This window comes from Podarcis pityusensis (assembly GCF_964106645.2).
Source record: "Podarcis pityusensis genome assembly, chromosome: 15".
NCBI lineage: Eukaryota > Metazoa > Chordata > Lepidosauria > Squamata > Lacertidae > Podarcis > Podarcis pityusensis.
Window position 1 is genome coordinate 2,087,036 of NC_138040.1, and position 18,527 is coordinate 2,105,562.

General features: G+C 49.4%; 1 protein-coding gene and 1 long non-coding RNA gene across 4 annotated transcripts in view; one reads left to right on the top strand and one right to left on the bottom strand.

The window, feature by feature from the left end:
* SSH2 (slingshot protein phosphatase 2) overlaps positions 1-18,527 on the bottom strand; it is a 123,646-nt gene that overhangs the window by 67,711 nt on the left and 37,408 nt on the right. For all 3 annotated transcript variants that reach the window (XM_080982786.1, XM_080982785.1, XM_080982784.1), the window contains one exon: positions 7,991-8,034. In XM_080982786.1, the coding sequence (XP_080838912.1) occupies positions 7,991-8,034 (44 nt within the window). The remainder of the gene's footprint in view (positions 1-7,990; positions 8,035-18,527) is intronic.
* LOC308464140 overlaps positions 1-18,527 on the top strand; it is a 186,439-nt gene that overhangs the window by 43,541 nt on the left and 124,371 nt on the right. The window lies entirely within an intron of this gene.

The window sequence follows — 18,527 nt, forward strand, 5'->3', positions numbered from 1 at the left end:
GATCTGGATACCTGGAGGGTGGCAGGCTCCACTTCTAATGCCCATCAGCATCCTTGACCCATTGGGATGTTTTGCTTCTCAATATTCTCTGGTTGGCCTCTGTTATTTTCTCCTACCGATAGAGAACCTACAAAAGGACTATATGGGCTCTTAAAGGCAAAGAGGTAAAGGGTCCCCTGACCGTTAAGTCCAGTCGTGGCCGACTCTGGGGTTGCGGCGCTCATCTTGCTTCATTGGCCGAGGGAGCCGGCGTACAGCTTCCGGGTCATGTGGCCAGCATGACTAAGCCGCTTCTGGCGAACCAGAGCAACGCATGGAAACGCCATTTACCTTCCCGCCGGAGCGGTACCTATTTATCTACTTGCACTTTGACATGCTTTTGAACTGCTAGGTTGGCAGGAGCAACGGGAGCTCACCCCGTCGTGGGGATTCAAACCGCCGACCTTCTGATCGGCAAGTCCTAGGCTCTGTGGTTTAACCCACAGTGCCACCCACGTCCAATGTGGGCTCTTAGGTACCCCATAAGGGAAAAGGAGCAGTTTTTTTTCTTATAACATGGGAGTTGGTGCCCGACCACACCTGGGCAGCTCTCCAGGTTCCCCAACCCTGCCTTCAGGTGTGCCTATAAAAAGCAGCTGCCCTCCCCGCCCCTGTTTCAAACACTGAACTCAGAGGGCAGTTCTGTGTGTCACACAGCTGGGGAAAGTAAAGAGGCCTTTTGTCTGCTATTTAATTAATTAATTTATTTAAAAAACAGGTTTTATTATGACCCACGGCAAAAAGGAAGGGCTGTGCGGAGGAGCTCACAGATGCTGCACTAAAGCCCCTGTCAAAGCATTCAGAAGCCATTAGCGGCTTGCGCATGATGGGCTCGTGCGGAGGAAAGCTCGTGCCACAAAAGGGGATTGCAAAGAAGTAAAAGAGAGAGAGAGAGAGAGAGAGAGAGAGAGAGAGAGAGAAAGAAAGAAAGAAAGAAAGAAAGAAAGAAAGAAAGAAGCTACACTTACACCATATCTTTAAAGCACAATGATGCCACTTTAAGCAGACATAGCTTCCCCCAAAGAATCCTGGGAAGTGTAGTCTGTGAAGGGTGCTGAGTGTTGCTAGGAGAGCCCTTATTTCCTCAAAGAGAGCTACAATTCACAGAGTGGTTTAACAATCAATCCCTTTCCACAGGGAGCTCCACGAATTGTAGTTGTATGAGGGGGGAATAGGCATCATCTCCTGCCAACTCTCAACACCCTGAATCCAGCTCCCAGGATTCTTTAAGGGAAGCCATGACTCTTTGCAGTGGCATCAGAGTGCTTTAATGTATGGTACAAACCAGGCCAGAGAGACTTTTGCCAGCTTGGTAGGGGCTGAAGTAATGATGAAATGAGCGGGATGATGCTTCCTAGCTTTATTTCAGGTATGGGGAAGCTCTTGCAGGACCCCCAGCACCCGTCATCCCCAGCAGCCAGCAGGGCCAATGGTCAGGGATGGGAGGAGGTGGAGACCACCAACATCTGGAAGGCAGAGGCGACCCTAGGCTCCCTTGCACCCTTGGCAAGGAGATGTATCGGCGCCTCCAAAGGCAGGAGAGACCATGGACCAGAAACTTTAAAAGTTTCCTTGTCGTTGCCTTTTGTGCTCCACCATGCTTCAGTTTGTATTAAATGCTTAGCATTTCTGCAGAGCAGGGGGTGGGGGTGGGGAACCTGAATGGCCCTCCCAGGTGTTGCTGGAGTCTGGAGTGAAGTCCAGTCCAACAACGTCCAGAGGTTCCCCACACAGTTCTCCATTGCAGATTCAAACCAATCTCTGCTCTCTGCTCAGCTAGGAATTTCCTTCCTGCGTATTCCACCCAGTGAACAGTCCTGACCAATGGCATCTCCAGCGATCTGCCCTGCAGTTTAAGAGGGAGTTACATTTCCCAGTGACCCAGCTTCAGCCTTTCCAGCCAAGCCCCAAAATTTATTCTCCTTCGTACGGGCTCAGAGTACCTCTGGGCAAAGCCAGCGTCCTTCCCTTGCTACTCAGACTGGGGCGCAGCAGAGGCAGCCCAGCCCAGCACGTTTCACTTTTTAGGAAGTCCAAATGTTGGATTTTCCAGCATGCAAGGTCACTCTTTTGGTACCTGCCCCCCAGTCATAAAAGAGAGAGCAAGCATATGGTGGGAGGCTGACAGAGCCCCTTCCCCTCTTTCTTTCTCTCTGTGCAAGAGGATGGCAAAAGGTCACCAGAAACAGGATGGGGAGGCTGGACCCACAGGCAAATTCTTGCTTAGCAATAACTTGCAGCTATGCAAATCTTTTTGACGGGAAAGAGGCAAAATTCACCCCGAGCTGTGAGTTGCTCTTGTGAATTTTAAAAGGAACAAAACACAAACACACACCCATTCCACTTTAATCCAGAGGTTCCCAAAGTCTACTGCTCTTATCGCTTTCAATGCTACTTCCTTTGGTAATGTTTGCTTGCATTTACCATTCTGGGTTGTCACAAGTCACAAGATAGCCAATGATTGGCAATAGCGATCTATTTCGTTGTAACTTAGTTATCTTACGTCTGCGGTAGGTGAAGGTTTGTGCGTGCTCGGCAAGTGTTTCGTGCTGTAAACTTCCTTCACCCTCATGTTTTCGTTCATAAGAATGTATAAGAATGTTTTTCATGCAACATCTGGCATCACTGGATCAAGTTCAGGAGTTCTGCTGAATTAACTAAACTAAATAGTTTTAATTGGATTTTGAGTAACGGTGCAATCAATCTTTACTGTTTTGAATTTTATTGTGTTATTATCTTCCTGAGTGGGTCATGCAAACCACTGTTCTGAATAATGCTTTTTATAAGGTAGGGAGCACTGGGGATGCGTTTATGGAACCAAGGGGGCGGTGGTCAGGAAACAGCCTGGGAACCACTGCTTTGATCAGATGTACTAACCTCTCCCTAAAGAAAGAAAAACTTCAGATCCTCCGTTTCCTCCTTCCCAGTGATAAGTTTGTGTGTTTTGCAATGTAGCTATTTCATCTTCATCTGGAATTTGAGAAAGATCTCCCGTTTATTTGTTTCAAAAGCCAGGCAAATTTTGGGAAGCGGCCACATAAACCCATCCTCTCAATTTCTTAGGAGGGGGGTGGCATCCAGACATCAGATTTGCCCCCATATGCAAATACTGAAACAGCAGTTTGCCTGCCTACAACCCATCGTAGGGCGTCTTGGAAATTGCCTGGCAATCTGCCATTTAGAAAGGACAGGCAGAGCACACCCGTCTCCCCACAGTGCTACTGACTAGCCACATAAGGCTACCAGCTGCTTCCTAAATCACTCAGATTTTTTCCTGGGGAAAACCTCCTGCCGTGAGGCAGCATAAAAAAACCAAGCCAACAGATGTTTTTAAACTTTAATACTTTCGTGCTGTAAACTTGAAATATTTTTGACAAGTACTGCAAACGTGAATCTTTGTGGGGAAAGACTGGAACCTGAAACGATGTTTTCTAAGGACTGTCAAGTCTGGGGGAAATCTGGGCCACTTTCCCTTTAAAACAGGGCAACATGTGGCCCACATGTGGTTCTCCAGATGTCTGTGGACTCCCAACTCCCCATCAGCCTGTATAGCCGGCGGTCAAGAATGATGCTGGATAAGAACATGAGAAGAGTCTGCAGGATGAGGCCAGTGGCCCATCAAGTCCAGCATCCTGTTCTCACAGTGGCCACCCAGATGCCCCCATGGGAAACCAGCAAGCAGGACACGAGCCCAAGAGCCCCCTCCCCTCCTGCAGTTTCCAGCAGTTTTTATTCAGAGGCATTGCTGCAGAGGCACAGCATAGCCACCCATGAATTTGTCCAATCCTCTTGATGCTAATTGGAATTCCAGCAACCTCTGGAGGGCCAGCCCACAGCCCACCGCCCCACTTTAAGGCACACGCAGATCTCAGCCCCACTGTACTGCCATATTATTATTATTTTAAAAAAAGAAAGCCAGTTTGCCTGGCTGAATTTCCACCTGTGCAGCTACTAAAAATTTAGCCAGCTAACCCTGGTGATCATCTAATGTTTATTGGATGGATTTCCCCCTTAAATTGATTTTTGATTTTATTGTTATTTATGCTTTATACCGTATTTTATGCTGGGTTTTTTTTTGTAGCATCAATTAAGTGTTTTAAATTTGTTGTTAGCCGCCCTGAGCCCGGTTTCCTGAACCGGGAAGGGGGGGTATAAATAAAAAATTATTATTATTATTATTATTATTATTATGTTTGTGCTTCCTGCAATGAGGGCAGAATGCACTCTGGTTAAACATCATTCTCTGCTGGGCTTTTTTTTAAAAGAAAGAAAGAGAGAAACACAGACGGAAACTGCAGCCGCTACATAACTGCACGCGCTTCCCCGTAATAAGTATATCAGAACTGGAGCACACGCTTCCCCCCCCCGCTAATGAACATGCCAGCCTACGCTTTGCATACAGCCCTGAATACGCTGTGCTCCATTTATCACGGTGGGGAAAGGCGTATCATCTCTTCCACCAGCTTTTGCACAAGGAGAACCACTATGAGGAGGCAATAACCCAGCAACGTAAGAACGCATCGTTGCGTGAGGCACTCACTGGAGCTGGGTGCAAGTGGGGGCGGGCAGGTCCAGCCACTGGCACCCCCTGTTAAATAGTATATTCTCTGTCAGAGGTTCTGCTCTGCCTCCACAGTTAGAGGCAGTGATGCTTCTGAATCCCAGTCGCTGGAAACCACAGGAGAAGAGAGGGCTCTTGTGTTCAGACCCTGTTTTGGGGCTTTCGGGGGGCTGGGGGGGACCTGGGGGGCCATAGTAGGAACAGGATGTTGGGCTAGATGATCCACTCTCTGCCTGCTCTTTGTCCAGGATCTTGGGTTAGACAGCAGCTGTTGCAGGTGGGCGGTTTTAGACCCCAATTGCAGAAATTGTTTTATTGCTTTTAGTTTCCCAGAGACATTTTTTTGGTGAAGCTTTTGTCCGCGAAGCAGTTTAAATAGACCTGCAGAAATAAACCAGACAGCTCCCTAACGCTCCAACCTAATGTTTCTCTAGCTGGAATGCCACTGGGCATGTGTAAAGTGTTGCATGTTTTCTTTAGGCCTAAAATAAATTTAAAAATTGGCACCACCAGCTTGAGAAGGCAGTTTCCAGAATCGATAGGATGCAACACAGTGCTTGGAATTACGAGTTTCTTGTGGAGAGAGCTCAAATATTTTTTTTTTGGGGGGGGGGTACCATTTTCTGTTTGAGGCAAGTCATGTTCATGACTCCTGGAGCCCCCCCCCCCCGCCCGCCCCATGTAATTTCCTGGACAGGAGCAGGCTTTGGAGTGGATCAGAAATCCGAGCAGATGTCTTGGTCTGATAAGAGGCAGGTAGGGAATGCAAATGAGGAGAGATAAGTGGCCTGGGAAGCCTTCCGACTCTGCTTGGAAAGACGGAGGAAGGTATCCACTCCAAGGTACATTCTCTATAATGTATATAATGGCAGGTGGGCAGGAGGGAAGGAAACCACTCCAAACCAAACCATCTAGCCACCCCTGTCAAGAGAGTCATGGAGGCAATGGGCCCACTGCAAATTCCTCCTCCATCTGCCTTGCAGAAGTGTGAAACTGGTCACAGCGGTTCAGAGAGTGAGCTGTGAAGGCGATGAAGTAAACACCCGCCCCAGATTCAGCTCCTACAGACTCGCAGGGTAGCCTTGAGCTGGCCCCTTCTTAAAGAGGACCCACGACTCAGTGGCAGAGAGCCTGACTGGCATGCAGAATGTCCCTGGCAGCATCTGCAGGCAGGGCTGGGGAGAGGGCCTTGCATGAAATCCTGGAGAGCTTGACGACCCATCATAAGCAGCTCGATTATGTTCCTGTTTAACTCGGATCTTAAAACCATGAGGACTAGGATCTTGGTTTATGTTAATGGGAAGGAAGCTGGTTCAGGGGTGGAGCACCTGCTTTAACTGTGAAAGCTGGAATCTCCACTCCATGGTCCAATCCCTCGCATCTCCAGGACTGGGTAAAGACTCCCCCCACCCCTACCTGAAACCACGGAGAGCCACTGCCAGACAGTGTGGTAATACAGAGCTGGATAGAGCGAGGGTCTGCATTTGCCAGCTTCCTGTGTGCATAAGTAGGCTGCTGGCACCAAGAAAGACTGAAATGCAAGTTATTAAATCACTGTGCAAGCCAGGCTTCCCAAGGGAAAAGGAGCCCCTGTGGTGTAGTGCTTAGAGTGTTGAATTTGGGAGACCAGGGTTCAAATCTCCATTCGGCCATGAAGCTCACTGGGTGAGAACCTGGGCCAGTCACGCTGCCTCTCAGCCTAACCTACCTCGCAGGATTAAATGAGGAGGGAGAGAAGCCTCGAACTAATACTAATAGTAATCTGCCTTGACGCAAGTTGACTGTGCAATGAATGGTGGTGGGGAAGATTTCATTCAGATTTACGGGGGGGGGGGGTGGAATCTCAACCTGGCAACAAAAGAAGAACCTCAGCCGTTTTCTGCTTGGGTTTATCTTCCCAGCCCCCCACCCCATTTCCGCTCCCCGCTGCCACTGCAAGAGGAAGTCCCAGGACAGAGGTCGGCGCATCAACAGCAGCCAGTCGTTTCCCATGGCAAGAAAGCATTTCAAATATGCCAGAATCGTTATCTCTCCCTCACACACACACACACACATGTCAAGATTCAGCCCAGTGCACAATAGCCGTCCACTGAAAAGGAAAATTAAACCACACACACGTTTCCTCTCTCGCCCAATCTTGCATGGCGGCAACAAGATTTGCTAGCCACCCAGTTTTTTACAGAGGAACAAGGAGAAACAGGATTGAGGTCTCCCCTGCTACATAACTTTAGGGATGGGCAAATAGGTCCATTTCAACTTTTCTCGGTTTTTCATTCTTAAATGCAGTTCCCCACATTTCCACATGTTTTTTTGGGGGAGAGTCTGCATGAAAACCCATCAGCATTCTGGTGTCAATTTCTCCCACACATTTTGGAATGCAGTTTTTGCTTACTACACACATATTTGTGGAGCCATTTCCTCCGACATGCTGTATTTTCACTAGATATATGCATTTAGATCGATACCCTAATCCTAGGATGTGCATTTTTTTATGCGTTACTTTGCTGCATTGCAAAATTCATAGAAGTGAGAATTTTGAAGTGGGAGTGCCTGCCTTTAGGTTCGCATACTGTGTTGCAAAGTGCAAATTAGGTGGGTTTGCCTTTAAATGCAAGCTTAATTGAATTTCCCCCTCAATATCTCTTGCATGCACACAAACACACAGCGAGGGATCTTCACTGGCTCAGTCAGCAGTGCAGAGTATGAAATACATTCAATAACGGGTGAGATCAATTGGGGGGGGGGGAGAGAACCTGTGGCCCTCCAGATGCAACTCCTAGCACCCCTGGGCCCCCCCCCCGGCTGCCAGGGATGATGGGAGCTGGAGGGCAGCAGTTTCCCCATTCCTGCACAACAAAAACTAAACAGCAGAATCAAAAGCCAAACCCCTGCAAACTCAGGACGGAGCCCAGGACCTTCTGCCTACAAAGCAGGAGCTCTGCTGCAAGACCCCTCAAGAGCATCTGGGGAAAACTCTGGCATGAAACCCTGGAGAGCTGCTGTCAGCCAGCATGGGGGATACTGGGCTGGCTGGGCCAATGGTCTAACTGCAGGTGTTCCTATTTAAATTCAAGAGGTGGTGGCCTCTACTTCACTGGGGGTTTTTAAGCAGAGGTTGGATGGCCATCTGTCAGGGATGCTTTAGCTGCGATTCCCGCATTGCAGGGGGCTGGACTGGATGACCCCTGGGGTCCCTTCCAACTCTACGATTCTAGGAATCTTTATATTTAGGAAAAGGGCCATAGCTCAGTGGAAGAACAGCTGCTTTGCGTGCAGAAGGTCCCAGGTTCAATCCCCGCTGGCATCTCCAGGTATCTGTGCTTTCTATTTGTGGGGCTGCGGCAATCGAGGACAGCCAAAATGGTACAAGAAAACAGGTGCAAGACGTACCTTCTGGGCTGGAACCGGCAGTCATCTTCCCCGCTGTCCGCCTCCTGCACACAGAAGAGAGGAGAGAAAGGGGAGATTAAGGTGCTTATTAAGATTAAGAGACAGTGTGTTGCTGTGGTTAAGAGCGTTGGACCAGGACCTGACGTCGGATCCTCACCCACAAAGTTCTCGCTTGAGCCAATCAAGCTCTCTCAGCTTAACCTAGACCTTGCAGGGTTGTTGAGAGGATAAAAGCAGGGGGGAAGGTTCTTATGTCGATTTACAAAGCTCTGAACAACTTAGGTCAGGGACCACCTGAACTCAGCTCAATCCCTGAGCTCACCTGTAGGAGCATCTTAGGCTGTTTTCCAAATTCTCATTTGAAAACAATTGGAAATTGAGCTTTTAGTGTTGCCGGCCCAGCCCGGTGGAACTCTCTGCTAAAAGAGATTTAGTAGGCACCTCCCGTGCCAGTTTTTAAACACTTGCTGAAACCTTTTTTATACTGCCAGGCCTATGCAGGCAATTAAGAATATATCCTCCCACAATGTTTAGTGGTTGTGTTCTCAATTTTTTAATGGTTTTTATTGTATGTTTTTACTGCTGCAAACCACTTTGATGTTTTTTTAATGACACAGTGGTATGCAAATTTTTTTTATATAAATAAAATGATAAATAATAACAACAAAATGTTTTAATGCCCCCTCCTGGCCACTGCTGGAAGAGTATGGGGAATAACTGGAAGGGAATAGCCTTCCACTCACCCCCATCCAAGGAGAGGACGCAAGAGGCGCAGCATGCTTTCACGAGGAAGAAATAAAAAGGTGTCAGAAGAAACCCAGGAAGTTCAGGAAACACAGAGACAAATAAAACACAAAAACCCTGACATGCTGAAGGTAGAAAGGGACGGGAGGTGGAATCCTGCCTGGACTCCCCAAGCAGAGTGAAGCACAAACTTAGTTCTGTAGGGGAAAGAAATTGCATCCAGTTTCTTTTCAGCTTGAGGGCCATATTCCAGCACAAGTGTCTTTCCGAGGGCCGCATGCTAGCGGTGGGCAGGGTCAAGGATAAAAACATTCCCCAGCTTTGTACCATCGGACAAATCATGGGGCTTATATGGACACCCACACCTCTTCAGATGTTTCTGCGTTCCAGCTTCCATTGTCCCTGGCTGCTGGGACCCTGCGGTCTGGGGCAGCCAGCTCTCCACCCGACTTAGGCTGACTAGGGCTTCTTTGTGGTTGTTCTAAAACCAAAACCTCCCTCTTTCAAACAAGCAAACAGCAAGGTCTTCCAGAACTGCCGCAAAACCTGTCTGTACCTGCTGGAATTTCAGCCACAGTTATGATTATTATTAATCACCCGCCCTTCGCCCTAAGGTCCCAGGATGGGTCACAGCATCAAGACACAATAGTAAAAGAAATTTAAAACAATGAATCATCACAAAAATAAGGTGGGTCCTAAAAATCTGGAGCCTCAAGTGTCCAAAGCCAGGGTAAAGAGGCCCATCTCCTGCATCCTCTGGAAGCTGGGTAAGCCTGGCGCAGCGCTGTGGGGAGGGAGTTCCACATCTTAGGGGCCACAACAGTGAAGGCCATCTCCCCCTGGGCCACCCCACAAGCCTCTGAGGGTGGCGCAACCACCAAGGAGACCCCCTCTGCTGACCTCAGGACCCATGGGGAAAGAGGTGCCCTTTCAGATATGTGGGGCCCGGGTCCTTTCAGGCTTTAAACACAAATGTGAGTACCGTATTTTTTGTCCCATAGGACGCTCCGTCCCATAGGACGCACCTAGTTTTTTTTGGGGGGGGGGGAAATAAGGGGAAAAAATTTCCCCTTTATTTCCCCCCCAAAACCAGGTTGGGGAACAGCGGTATGGCAGCACTGCGCCTCCCCGCTGTCCCCCGAGCTTGTGGGGCTGGCTGATGTCTGCCCGGCGCGAGGGGCGCTCTGCTTCAGGGCGCCCCGCGCGCCGGGCGGCAGGCTGCTATCTGCAGCGTGGGGAGCCCTGCGGGAACTCCCGCGGGCTCCCCAGGCTTGCGGATAGCTTCCTGAAGCCTGGAGAGCGAGAGGGGTCGGTGTGCACCGACCCCTCTCGCTCTCCAAGCTTCAGCGAAAGCCTGTATTGGCCCCATAGGACGCACACAGATTTCCCCTTCATTTTTGGAGGGGAAAAAGTGTGTCCTATAGGGCGAAAAATACAGTACCTTGAATTGAGCCCGGAAACTAACTGGCAGCCAGAGCAGGATGTCCACAGCTGGTTCAGCCTTCCAGGCACCAGCCTGCGGATCTAACGTGCGTTTCGTTTTCCTCTTCAATGTTCCCCAAAGGCGGAGGAACAGCCAGGCACATCTGGTGAGGCTGTTTTTCCCCCTCTCTACCCTCCCCCAACCAAAGAAAAAGCACATCCCAGATGTCAAAAACTGTGTGAACAAATAATTTTTAATATATAGGGCAGGGACGCTCAGCGAGGCCTCGATTTGGCAGGGCAAGTGCCTTTCCCTCTGTGACCTGCCAAGCCCCAGTTCCCGCAACGAGGTGTCAGGGTGTTCTGCCAGCTGAGCGCATGCCCGGCAGCCCAAAGCATTCTGGGAAGCATCAGAGGCAGAGAAGGGGAAGGTTTTTTCTCCCCATCAGGCCACAGAGCAGAGCAGAGGAGCCGCTAAACCCACCTTGCTCATATCACCAGTCTTCCACATTTAAGAACATCCAGAGAGCCCTGCAACCGCATCAGGCCACCGAGCCCAGCATCCTGTCCTCGCAGCGGCCAACCAGGTGTCCCCACAGGAAGCCCCCGCAGGCAGGAGCCAAGGCTAAGGGCAGTGCTCCCCCCCCCAAATTGTGGTTCCCAGAATCTGGAGAGAACGTAGCAATTGTGTCTAGGAGCTTCTTCACCAAAATTTTGTCTAATCCTAATCCTTCATGCTAGCTGGTGGCCAAACAGAGATGGCTTGGGGGAGTGGCGGCTGGGAGGCTGACAGAATCATGGTTTGCTTAAGCTCTTAGTGGAAGCAAGAACATATGACAATCTGGATATTTAAATGGTTGTCGTTTGTTGCTTTTAAAGGTTTTGTGCATATTCTGAACTGCTTTTGAGTTTTCTGAGTTCTGTAAATGAGAGATGGTACATAAGTTCCACCCCCTTATAACAGGATTGGGTGTACTTATAAGGGGGAGGGGTGAATTCAAGCAGGAAAGGGATTCCCATTGGGGGATCTGGCTGGCCACTAAGAGAACAGGATGTTGGGCTAGGTGGAACGTTGGCCCGATCCAGAAGAATCTTCTTACGTTCTTAAACAAAAGATCGGAAGCGAGGTCAACTCCCCAACAGTCTGCCCAGAGATGTCTCTGACTCCTTCCCCCCCCCCCCCGGTGCAAATAACACTTTCAAATCAAAGTTCTACACTCTTTCTTCCCTTCCAGCTCTCCAGTTCTGTGATTCTTTCATTCCTTTGGCTGCCTGTACAGGTCGTGCTGGCTGGGAGTTGATGAGTGTACAGTCCAGGTTGGGAAAAGGCAGTTTTATGGAGAATCAGCGTGGTGCTGTGGTTAAAGCGTCAGGCGAGGACCTGGGAGACCAGAGTTCAAGTCTTCACACAGCTGTGAAACTCATTGGGTGACCCTGGAGTTAGTCACTAGATCTCTCAGCCTAGCCTACCTCACAGGTGTTTCGTGGGGTTTAAATGAGAGGTAGAAAACAGTGGGACGTCAATCAATCAATCAATCCTTCTTGCATTCCTACAATTTATTTATTTTAAGAGTTCCATCTGCCCCAATTTTTAGTTTTAGGGTTAAGGCACAACTGCATTTAAAAAGAAGGTGTATGGCCCGTTACATTTTGTAATATCAGATTCCTTAAAAGACATAAACTTCTGGATAAGTCAACAGCATTGGTGTGGGGGAAGGAAGGGGGAAGAAACACAGTCGTCCCATCCCCCCCCCAGCTATGACTATAGGCCATCTCAGTCATCCCAAGTATGTGGGCCGCATCCTTCTGCCTTGGAAAAGGGAAGGAGCCACAGGAGCAGGACTTTGCAACAAGCCCTCTGGCCACAGAAAGGAACGGCCAGGAGAGGCTGGGAGCCGGACAAAAATTATGGGACCGCGCCACAGAGTATGCAGAGCATTTAAATTATCTGGGCTTGACACACTCTCAAGGAGCAGGCCTGCCTTGACGACGCGCCAGAGATAGTCATCGGAGGTCAGGAAAAGATAAGAAAAGCACCCTCTTTTCCCCGCACCAAGGAGCCGAGAGGTTGAGAGATATGGAAACGTGACCATTTAAGGTCAGGAAGAAAACAGCCATGGCTGGGTGGTACACAGACTCTGCTTTGCATGCAGAAGGTCGCTGGTTCAATCCCCAGGGGCATCTCAAGGGAGGGCTGGGAGAGAGAGAGACACTCCCCGCCTGAAACCCTGGAGAGGCACTGCTGCCAGCCAGTGTGGGCAATACTGCGTGAGACGGATCAATGGTCTGTCTCTGTATAAAGTACGTAACTCCCGATGTTCCAGGGTCTCAAGTCAGCTTTTAGGGAAGGAGGCTGTGCATCTTGAGGTGGGGAACACCCTGCAGGGAAGCTTCTATGTTGGGGGACCGGGTGGAAGGGGAGATGTTCCCTGCCTGGAATTTCCTGGAGACTTGCCCCTAAAGGTGCAATGACCAGTGAGAGGTTGGTAAAACTCCCCAGCCAGGAAAGGTGCCATCATTTGGGACTTTTGCATTTAGAAATAAGATTAGGGTTTTTTTTGGGGGGGTAATAGGCATGTGGGATGCGGGTGGCGCTGTGGGTTAAACCACAGAGTCTAGGACTTGCCGATCAGAAGGTCGGCGTTTCAAATCCCCGCAACAGGGTGAGTTCCTGTTGCTCGGTCCCTGCTCCTGCCCACCTAGCAGCTCGAAAGCACGGCAAAGTGCAAGTAGATAAATAAGTACCGCTCCGGCGGGAAGGTAAACGGCGTTTCCGTGCGCTGCTCTGGCTCGCCAGAAGTGGCTTTGTCATGCTGGCCACATGACCCGGAAGCTGTACGCCGGCTCCCTCGGCCAATAAAGCGAGATGAGCGCCACAACCTCAGAGTGGGTCACAACTGGACCTAATGGTCAGGGGTCCCCCTTTACCTTTAATAGGCATGTATAAAACAATGCATGTAGTGTGAAGAAAGGGTGTAGGGAGAAGTTGTTTTCACCCTCCTGGTCTTTCAGCAGAGCCGAAATGTCCCCATCTCCCTGTCTCTCCCCCCAACAGGCGTTCTTTGCATGCAGAAGGTACAGAATCCCAGAATTGTAGGAGGACTCAAAGGGTCATCTAGTCCAGACCCCCACAATGCTGCTGCCAGGTTGAATTATTAGCAACTGCAAGTTTGGATTGGGGGGGGATCAGTTTGTATACACTGGGAATGACCCTTCTAAGCCTTGGCATGCAGCTGCTGCCAACCAGTGTCTACAGTACTGGCCCAGATGGACAACTGGCCTGACTTGACATAGGCCAGCATCCTAAATTTCCTATCCAAGACAATCCTTTCCGAACGTGCCACCTTATCCCCACAACACCAACTGTAAGGTTGAAGCAAAGCTCATAAATTCCCTAAACTGAAAAATGGCCCCTTGTCAGAGCATGGCCGAGCCTTGGCGTGCAATTTCAGATTACACCACTAGAGGGAAGCAGAGACAACAGGGAGGGCAGAGGAGTCTGGGGAAGGAGGCCCTTGTGTCAATCCTCACCTGTTTTCTTATTCGGTTGGGAGGGAGGGGGTTAAAGAAGATGCCCTTGATTCAGAAACGATTTATCAATGGAACAGATAACTCAGCATTATTTACATGGACTGGCAGCAGCAGTCAGACAGGAGAAGTGTCCAGCCCCACACCTGGAGATGCCGCTGGGAAATTGAACTGCGGCCCTTGCACTAAAAGCAAAACAAGGTTCTAGTCCTCATGGCTCTGAACGAAAGGCTGGTTTAAATAGGAAGACGGGAAGGTGACAGTGTCAGTATTCTCTATAGTGACTGGCAGCAAGGCCGGCTCTCTGGGGATTGGGAGAGAGATGCTGGGGACCTCTTTGCATGCAGAGCAGGGGCTCCATCAGTGAGCTATGGCCTTTCGCCCAAGGCAGAGCAAAAGAGGAGCAGGCGTCTGGAAAGCTGGTGCGACTTTTAATCTGTTGTTGTTTGCTGGCATCCGTCTGTCTCTGGAGACAATGGAGGAGTGGGCCTTTGCGGGTGAACTCAATCTGTTTTTAGCCTGTTATTATTTAAACTTTCTCAAAGTGTTAAATTACTGCTGTTTTTCCCCCCTTACCGACGATTTTATTGTTTCATCATTTTTTATAAACTTATTTGAGCGTTGTTGTTTTTTATACTCAGTTTCGTGAAATAAATATGCCACCCAACTGGCACCTCTATATTATACTATCTGCATAATTACTATCACTGCTACTGCATTTATACCCAGGCATTTTTCTGAGCTGGAACTTGGGGGAACTGAGTTCCCTTACCTTTTTAAAATCAAATCATTGATTCTTTCGCCTGAGCCAAAAACCCACTTATATCTGTAATCGATAAAGTTGTGGCCATTTGTAATCCAGATCATTGTCTGCCTGAGTTTATTAATCACAACTTCCATTTAGCAACTGCGGGGGGGGGGGAGCAGCGGCACTGCTACTGGGCCCGCAATAAACCAACAAATTCTGTAGTGAGTTCCACCACCTTTCCCCAGGAAAAAGCACTGTTTATAGTGCATCTTTTCTCCAAAGAGCTCAAGTGTGGCAGACACAATTCTCCTGACCTCCCTGTGAGGTAGGCTGGGGCAGAGAGAGGCAGCGGCTGGCCCAAAGTCACCCAAGTAGGGAATAGCTGAGTCATAGCTGAGCGGGGATCATTTGAACCCTGGTCTCCACGGTCCCTATTCCAGCTCTCTAACCGCTTACATGAAAAGGTACAGTGGTACCTCGGGTTAAGTACTTAATTCGTTCCGGAGGTCCGTACTTAACCTGAAACTGTTCTTAACCTGAAGCACCACTTTAGCTAATGGGGCCTCCTGCTGCTGCTGCGCCACTGGAGCACAATTTCTGTTCTCATCCTGAAGCAAAGTTCTTAACCGGAAGCACTATTTCTGGCTTAGCGGAGTCTGTAACCTGAAGCGTATGTAACCTGAAGCGTATGTAACCTGAGGTACCACTGTATTGCTGCCTGACGCCCAACCATTTGAAGTACCACCCTGCTGAAACAAGAGCCCTTTTGGACACTGCCCAGGACGAAGGAAAATAAGGGTGGGCCAAAAAGGGATTTAACATACACACAAACAACTTTTTGGGGTATGCGTAAAGTAGATGTTTTGCCTGGTGGGTTGCGCGGGGCTTGGATTCCTGAAAAACCACCAGAAGCCTCTGAGAGGTCCTTGCTTCCAGCGCTGAAACATAAGCCACGGTCCCAAGTTCACACCGCAAGGACCGTAGCCAGCCCACAGGAAGGAGGGCAGCCAAGGGACCAAACTGACTCCCCCTGCACTCTCCCAGGCAGGAGAAGCAGCAGGAAGTTCGCCCAGGAGTTTTCAGGGCATGTTGTGCAACCCACAGCTGGAAACCGGGATACAGCAGTCCCTTCCTACCGGGTCCACACACAGACACCCTGAACGTTAGCAGAGGATGCATTGTGCCCTCCTGCTGGCCTGCAGATGTTTTGGAGCCAATGGCTGTGGCTGGTTGGAGGTGTGCTCGGCATCCCACTCTCACCATGGCCAACTGGTTGCCTCTTCTGGAAAACCAGAAACTGAGAGCAACAGCACTCCCCTCCTGCTATTCCCGGCAAGTGGGGTTCAGAAGCATTGCTGCCTCTGACAGTGGAGGCAAACCAGAGCCATCAGGCTTAGTAGCTACTAATAGCAGTCTCCATGAATTTGTCTAATCTCCTTTTAAAGCCATCTCCATTCCAAGGGGAAAGTCCAGCGTGGATTAAAATTTGAGAGAAATTTGATTTTGACTGCTGTGGGCATGAATCAGGAGGAGGGTTTCCTGCCCCAACTACGGGAATGAATTAGCCGAACAGTGCCATTTCTATTCTCTCTCAGAAATGCAAATATTTTGGAAATGGCACTGGAACGTTTGGAGAAGGCTGAAAGCTGGTGGGAAACCAAGCCCAAGAGGTACGAAGCGGGTCAGCCTGCGACTGGATTTGCCAAGATCGAATTCCTTAAGTGTGCCCATTACATACAGTGATAAAGATGGGGGAGTTGCAAACAATATAGGGTGTGTCAAATGGCAATTCAACTAACACACACGACAGCAGCAAAGGGGTGACTGACACAACCACCCTAGCGCTGTCAAGTTCATTATTGCCTGTCGTGGTGAGAGAGGAAACTACCGTCCTTATTCATGCCCCAAGCGGATGGAATCAAATCTCTCGATAACTTTTCAATTTGGCGGCTTCACGCCGGACTCTCCCCTTGAAGTTCCTGCTTTAGAGAATGGAGACTTCCTTCTCAGACTGACAGCCTGCTGGGCTGGCCTCTCTGTCTCTTTGAACCCAGAATCTTTAGATGATTCATGAATACCCAACCCATCCTTTGCCACAGCTTCCCAGACTTTCCAGTCTCCAACTTCTCCCAGTACGTGACACACTTTACTGATACCCTATGCAGGTCACACACACACACAAAAAAGAACGACAGCTGGCCGCACTCGCTGACCGCCAACGCACTCTTTGTTACTACGTTGCGCCACAAATTAGCATATTAAGGTCAACGACGCAGAGTCCCGTCTGTCGCAGAGATGTAACAAAGAAGACTGCTCTGTCAACGGGGGCATTTTCTCTTTCATGCAGGGGCTGCACATTTTTTTTGCTTTCAGCCATCAGAGCTAAAAACTTTGAAGCAACGGAAGAAACCTTTCTGATCTTAATGACTTTCACTCCTATCTCCCTCTCTATTAAACACACAAACACACACGGGTTGCCATTTCCAGAACCCAGCACCCCATTTAATAAGCACAGAAAGAACTTCCTCTAAAATAGTCATTCCCATAGGGGTGCTGGGATTGTAAGAGCGCCTGCGAGATGCTTCATGGGGAAGATTCAATTGTAAACCATAAAACATAGGTTTGGGCCATTAAAATCAATACACATCAACAGAAGCACAGTGTCCCAGTCGAGGGAAGTAATAGTCGCACTCTATTCTGCCTCGGTCAGGCCACACCTGTGTCTAGTTCTGGGAGCCACAATTTAAGAAGGATATGGACAAGTTGGAAGGTGTGCAGAAGAGGTCAACCAAGATGATCAAGGGTCTGGAAACCGGGCCAGATGAGACTAGGAGGAGATACGAGAGCCATCTTCCAATATCTCAAGGGCTGTCATGTGGAAGACGCAACAAGCTCATTTTCTCCTGCTCTAGAGCACAGGTAGGCAAACTAAGGCCCGGGGGCCGGATCTGGCCCAATCACCCTCAAATGGTCCGGGAATCATTGTGTTTTTACATGAGTAGAATGTGTGCTTTTATTTAAAATGCATCTCTGGGTTATTTGTGGGGCATAGGAATTCGTTCATCCCCCCCTCAAATATAGTCCAGCCCACCACAAGGTCTGAGGGACAGTGGACCGGCCCCCTGCTGAACAAGTTTGCTGAGCCCTGGTCTAGAGGGTAGGACCCGAACCAATGGCTTCCAGTAACAAGAAAGGAGATTCCGACTCCACATCAGGAAGAACTTTCTGACAGTAAGAGCTGTTCAACAGCGGAATGGACTCCTATGAGAGGCGGTGGACTCTCCCTCCTTGAAGGCTTTTAACCAGGGGTCAGAGGGCCATCTTTCTTGTATGCTTTACTTGATATTTCTGCATTGAAGGGGGTTGGAATGGATGACCCTCGGGGTCCCTTCCAACTGTATGTTTCTACTAAAATCCCATCACCCTAGAACAAATCTGCTTTTAAAAGAAAAGAAGATGGCTTTATGCGGTTAGAGAAGTGTAAGGGAAAATCATGGAATGAACAAAAGTCTAATTGTGCTCTGACTCAGCCTAAGGCAGCTTCCGATGTTCCTGTGATATTTTGGGGAACTGGTGGAAAGTGTCCAGCTCCATCAGGGACGGGCGTAGGATGGACAAGAGATCCACACCACGGCATTTCGCTGAGGGTGGGAACAAGGGAGCGCAGAACGCAGCAGCAGCAGCAGCAGCGCAGTGTGAGGAAACAGTCAGGTTTTCTTCCAGTTGTTAAAAATCTCACCCTGGCGATTCTAACGGTGTAATTAAAGGCAGTAAATTGTTACCTAGTTTTGCTGGGTTAACAAGGAGGGGAAGGTATCCAGGCAACCGCTGGCTAGAGAATTGCCTAGATAGAGTGGCAGGACCCCAGCAGAGAGCAGAAGGTATTTAAAGAAAGGTGTGCGATTCTGAGAGAGCCCAACCCTTTCGGGCGAACAAGGAGGTGGCAGCAAAACAAAAAGCACTCTGAGCAGCCGGGCAGCTGGTTTTTATTTGCTAGGGCAACAGAGGAGGGGCTGGCTGTTTGGCCCTCAAGAGCACATCAAAACAGTGAGCCAGCAACACACCGTAAGGATGTAAGACGGGCCAAAAGGGGCC